At 28.5% G+C, this 6,405-nt stretch overlaps 1 protein-coding gene across 2 annotated transcripts; it reads right to left on the bottom strand.

Annotated features, from left to right (window-relative positions):
- LOC108470586 (uncharacterized) lies at positions 1 to 3,369 on the bottom strand. Of its 2 annotated transcripts, none has more exons than XM_017771940.2 (6): positions 3,160 to 3,369; positions 2,689 to 2,999; positions 2,166 to 2,417; positions 2,040 to 2,081; positions 1,473 to 1,508; positions 1 to 806 (listed from the first exon to the last, which is right to left on the bottom strand). In XM_017771940.2, exons 2-6 carry the CDS (start codon positions 2,986 to 2,988, stop codon positions 327 to 329), a joined length of 1,110 nt encoding a protein of 369 aa, XP_017627429.1. In that variant the 5' UTR covers positions 2,989 to 2,999; positions 3,160 to 3,369; the 3' UTR covers positions 1 to 326. The 2 variants fall into 2 exon arrangements, with proteins under 2 accessions (XP_017627429.1, XP_017627427.1); XM_017771938.2 differs by having other exon boundaries at positions 3,156 to 3,366.
- Between the last annotated feature and the right edge of the window lie 3,036 nt (positions 3,370 to 6,405).

The raw sequence follows: 6,405 nt of genomic DNA, 5'->3' as shown, positions 1-6,405 counted from the left end.
TCCAACAAAACAAACCAATGGACCCAATTACATATTTCAAATTTCAAATTCCAAATACCGGTACAAAAATGAGACATGAAAAATACCCCCAACATAAAAAAGTCCATTACATAACATTAACATACACACACGTACACAATACAAATTACACAACAAACTACACAATTTCATACCAAAAACCACAAAGTTTCTACGTTTTGGACAACCAAATTGAAGCAAACTCAAACTGACCTGAACTCAAACTCAAGACCATCTAAACTTAAAACAACCTGAACATAAAATGACTAAATCCAGAGACAGATCCAATCCAAAATAATTGGAAAATTTTACAACCCGAACCAACCCAACCCAAATTTATTATGAATGTAGGCATCAAAATTCTTCCTCAGTAAATGATCAGCAAATGTCACTTGAAAACCATATTGCCTAGCATAATTGAGCGCCGCTGCCCATTTTTTCAACATATCCATCTCCACGGGTGCCAAATCTTGCATCTCCTTGATAGCAGCGCAGACCAAAACTTGAACATAACTGTGGGCAATCCCAGTAGCTTCCCCACGAGCCTCTTCGATTTGGTTCGCAATAGGTCTGAGGTAGTCAGGAAGAAGATCCAAGCCATTAGTTTTCTTCAATGCCTCTTCTAATCCTTCGAAATCTTTGACAGACACTTTATTGTTGTTTTCGTCATAAAGTTGGTTTTCCAAACTCTTCAGTAGAGACTGTATTCCTTCAAGAGTTGACAAACTTCCATGATCTTGATCTGGATCTTGATCAAGAGAACAAAGCCATGGATATGCTGAACAAAACTGAAACAACAAACATAGAATACAAGTCATAATTTTCTAGTAGCCATATTGAAGTTTCAAAATTTTGATTTTGATTTCATCTATCATATAAATTACAGAAAATGATGTGTATAAATCAGTTGAGTGTTAAGAATGCACTCAAGAACCGGAGAGAATAGCAGAGAAAGAGAGGGGAAGAAGAAGAAGATCGAGTGAGAGAAGAGAACAATGGGAAACTCGACAACAGTTAGGAGAGGTGGTTACTGTGGCTGTTACTCGACAGCTGTAATCCCTCTCCAGTTCGCACTGTTTCACTAATGAGAAGGCTTCAGCAGAAAGCTCCATTTCATTAATGGTTCATAGAACCAAAACGGTGCTTATCAACAACGGCTAATAGGCATAAGAAAATAACAGAATAACATCAGAGTTTGCAGCAACATTTTCTTCCATAACATTGAGATCTAATGAGATTATGTAATTGAATTTTTCTAATTAAAAAAACATGAATTTCAAATTCATTACTAACACCCATTAAATAAATATATGTATCTGAGAAATAACTACAAACAATACATTTTATTTACATTATATCATTTAACTTGCACTACGTTTGAAATCCAAGTTTCCAAATGCTTCTTAAAACAGCTGATTCCCAATGCAATATATGTATGTATGCATATATCATACCTCTTTTATTAGAGTCTCAGTCCCCATGTTGGTGTCCTGATGAAATTAATAGAAATATAAATAAAAGATTGAGAAGGACAGACGTAAAGTTTACAAGGGTAAGTCTAACAACAAATTTGATACATTGAGACATCATATACTACAAAAAAAAAAAAAAAGAAAAAAAGAAAAAGGAGAGAGATCAAGATATGCATATTCAAGTTTGTTGCTTCAAACATATATATACATGCAAAAGTATGTATATAATGTTTAGATTCAACAATCTGTATAGTTTTCAAAGCAAAAGTCCATGCAGGACACGAGAAGCAGGGAGAGTCCTAAACATTAGGTGGACCGATACTGAAAATCTAGGTTGTTCAGACTCTTCATTTTTACTTGAAGTGTCCATGTCCCGCCACATTCGGATACGTATATTTAATATAACCATCCAAGATTCCTCTAAACAGGTTAAAAAACCTTCGAAAAAACAGGTCTGTGCATGAGTGATTTACAAACGAGAAAAGTTTATCTTATTTAAGAAATAATAACACTATGCTAGTTAATACCAATGATAAGAAATGTGCATACCTTAGTGTTAGAGAAGACTGCATCAAGGTCCCTTGTTTGTTCCTGAAATATCAAATTAGAAAGTTAAATTGGAGATTTAAATCATGAAAGCAAACGCAGAAATTAAATTTGTAATGATTAGTGTACCTTTGATCGTTGTTGATCTAATTTATTTAACTCATCTTCTACTATATCCAATTCCTCATTCGTGTCATCTTCATTTAAAAGATGATCTTTGATTTTGGCCTTGATGTCCTGGATCTTTTGGAGAATGCTTTGGAGATCAGGACGCATTGGCCACTGCGTTTTGATTTGCTTGAAGGAGGCAGGAATTTGTAATGAGACAGGAAAGGATTTCGATTTTATCCATGTCAGAAATTCCAAATCTCTCATTTTGTCCTTCATTCCACCAAATATATACACAAAAATAAGTGTTAAAAAACAAGATATAAAGACATTGCTGATGCAAGGATTTCCAAACCGTACAGTTTTGATGTATTGTTGTGTGTTGTCTGTTTAGAAAATAGTCCAACACTTACCAGATGACATGGGATCTTTTTATGTTCAAAATGTTTGCATAAAAGATAATAAAAAAGTGAATCTAATATGAAATTCTTAGTTTTTAATGTGAATCTAATATGAAATACTTAGTTCAATTAGGACACTTTACCGTCTTTCTTCGTCTGTCAATTTGATGGTGGAAATTTTTCAATCTGTTTTGCACAGCTTCCCCACAGTTCTTTTCACTTTTCGGTTTTGGCTGCCGCTGGGAGGTTGAAGCTTCTTTTCCCGATGTCCATTTCTTGGGGGCTTTTCCTTTAGCTTCGACTGAATCATCGATTTCCCGGCTTCTTTTCTTGCTTCCAGTCGACAAATGCATCTGGGTATCATCCGGTTCAATTTCAGGTGGATCACTCTCAGCGTCCGAAACAACCCCAATTCGGCAAGGGATGTCCTGGTTTTCACTCATTTAGCACAGACCTGAGGAACAAGAAAAGATCAAACCACGGATATAAACCATCAAAACGAAACCCTACGAAGCGAAGTTTCCTCAAGTAATAAAAGAAGAAATTCTGCAAGATCAAATCAAGAAATGTATGGACTGCGATGAAAATGAGCTTGTAAATTAAGTAGTACCTACTCCTTGGATTTGTCTACGGTGAAGATAAGTGGGGAGAACACCGGCCGCCAACGCTTTGAACGGAAAATAATGACCTAATTTTAATTTGGGGATTGAATAAAAAGAAGTAAAGAAAGGGATAGACAAGCCCGAGATTGACTTTCTGCTTCTTAAATTAGAGCAAGGGGACAAATCCATTTTTAGTAGGCGTCAGCAAACGCGAGCATAACTTTCTGGGAAGAGAAAAAAATAAATAAAAACTGTTGATAAATTTGATAAATTTCAAAATTATACATAATCCCTAATTTAGTGTGTAATTATATACATAAAGTTTTATTTTATACAATTTTATTTATAAATTTTTAATTATATCTTATTTTTGTAAATTATTAACATAATTATTGATATAACATCATTTGTTTATAGGGAAAAGATTATATGAAACAGTGACGCCACGTTATTTGTATCCCTTTCTAATAGTTTTATGCCACATTTAATCCTGATTATCTTTGTTTATATATTACATACATAAATAATTATATTTATCTAATATAAAAATAAATTTATATATATTTATTTAAATGTATATGATTAAATTAAAATTAATATTTGAAGTAAAATTAGAGTTTCACGTACATAATTACTCCAAATTAAAGTTCATGTATATAATTACATATTAAATCAAAATTTATTCATAATTTTAAAATTTATCCCTAGCAATAAAAGTAATAAAAGTAATTTGAGTTTGAATTGGGGTTGAATCAATTTTATAATTTAAATAATTTGAATAATATATTAATATAAATACTCCTTTGATCCTTATCAATTTTAAAAATAAATAAATCGATCTCTCTCACCAAAAAAATAAAAAATTCTAAATAAATTTTAAAATTTCAAATCTTTATAAAATTTCAAAATTTTTATTTTTAAAAAATATATTTTTAAGAAAAATAAACAATATATAAAAAGAAGTTAAAATTTTAATTTTTTCTAAAATAATTTTAGAATCTATATAAGTTAATTAATGATTGATTTTTTTCTTATTTTACTTTGAATTTTTTTTAAATATTTATGATTTCAATGTTATATGCTCCATGAAATTAATTATATTATAATAAAATTTTAATTTGATATTAATTTAATTTAAATAATTTCACTTAATTTAATTCAATTTAAATTTTATTTGAATTAACAAAAAAAATTTTGCTCTATTTGATTAAATCACCCCTAAGCTCTCGCGGTGCCTTTGTTCTTCCACGCCCAACTTTCCGCATCCCCACCCACTCCCAAAAAAATTAATTTTTTAAAATAAATTGGTGGGTCTAAATTTATGTGTCTACAGCAGCGAAGAGGAGAGAAGGGGCAACTGCCAAAGAGTAAAGCGGATGAAACCAAGAAGGTCGTCGGTGAGAATTTTATTAAAAAAAAGGAATGGGCAAGTGCCATTAAAGAAAGCTCGAGAAAAAGAGAGTAGGAAAATAGGGATATTAGATGTAGGTGAAAATTTTTAGAGGTTAAATTCCATGTTTAGTTACTTATGTTCGCTTAGAATTATATTTTGGTCATTAACTATACAAAATTAAATATTTTGATCACTTAACATTAACTGAACATTAATCGTCGTTCGTTTGAATGGTAATGGAAGTGCTGATGTGAATTTTTTTATTGATTTAATAACAAATTTAATCCTATAATAATCTCGTAATAAACACATTTAGAACTTTTTGCTCACACAAATTTACTAAAACAACACAATTATATTTTGGGCTCTCAAAATTAAAATAAGATAATTCAAAATATGTTTTAAAATTAAAATATAATTTTTCTTTTTGGTGAATTATAAGATGAGGGTAAAGCTCTAACAGCAACTTAACTAGAGCAACTCTATTCAGATTGTATCTAAAGCGATAAACACACTAATCATCTTAATAAAAATGTCTAAGTAACAAAAATATATTTTTATTTAAAATTCTTTGAAACAAAGTCTTGTAAGGCTTTGTTTAGTATTATTTTAAAAAACATTTTAGAAGGAAAATTTTGCTAAACTAAGTTTTTCTTTTTTTTTGCTGAAAATTTCTAGTTTTTCTAGTATCAAAAGTACTTTTAATGCTTAATTATTTTTTACTCTTTTAACAACATGATACTTTTCGTTCTTTTTTTTTTTTTGTTCTTGATGCTTAATTATAAACGTGTTAATATCTAATTACAAATATTTAATGGTTATATTTAATTATTTAAAATATAATTTATATATTCTAATTAAATTTTATAAATAATTAATATTTTTTGCTTAAAAATATTTAAAATTTATATTTCATATATTAAAATATTAACAATAAGTTATAATAAATTATTTTTATATTCTTACAAAATATAATAATAATAATTAATATGGATATTATTTAAACGTATATTTGTTACTTGATAATATCATGTCTAAAATGAATATCTTATTTTTAAAAGTCCTTTTTGACAATAATGTTAAATACTAAATTTTAAACCAAACTTTTTAAAAATAATTTACACAACACTTTTTAAAACCACTTTCCAAAAGTAATATTAAACTAACTCTAAATATATATTTAATTTCAACTTAGCTTCGACTTTGACCTTACAATACTAATTCTTTTGAGTTTATCGGCCATGCATCAAAAAAAGTCTAACTAGTCCTCTTACTTTAAGCCCAGTTGAGTAATAATATCATAATCTTGAATTGAATTTGCATGTTCAAACTAACAAAATTTGCCTTTGAACACATATACATTATAGGTGGAAATAAATTTGTTCATGGTTTGGGTTACTCGTATAGGTTCGAAGGACTATTCTAAATTCAGAAGGGTTTGAAAAAAATATTAAATTCGAAAAATAAACTTGGATAAAAAAATTAAACCCGTTTAAATTACAAGCTGAGCTCAAGTTTGAATATTTAATGCTCGACCCGACCCGACCCAGCCCAACCCATTTTAAGTTTATGATACTTTATATTATGTTATTTTTATATATTATATAATTTAGAACATATTAAAAAAATAACATATATTAAATATATAATACTACTCTAATATATACATTAAAATAATGTTAAGATCACTATATAAAAATTCAATAAATAAAAATATATAAAATTATTAAATATTAAAATAATATAATATAAATATTTTTTTAAAAAAATAATATAAGCAGACTTAAAATAAGTTTCAGTTGTTCTTTTGTAAATATAAATGAATTTGAGTAAAATTTTAAACTCAAATTTTGGATTGGGCTAAA

This window comes from Gossypium arboreum, chromosome 11, assembly GCF_025698485.1.
Source record: "Gossypium arboreum isolate Shixiya-1 chromosome 11, ASM2569848v2, whole genome shotgun sequence".
Taxonomy (NCBI): domain Eukaryota; kingdom Viridiplantae; phylum Streptophyta; class Magnoliopsida; order Malvales; family Malvaceae; genus Gossypium; species Gossypium arboreum.
Note: the sequence above shows the minus strand (reverse complement) of the source record. Positions and strands in the feature narration are given on the sequence as shown.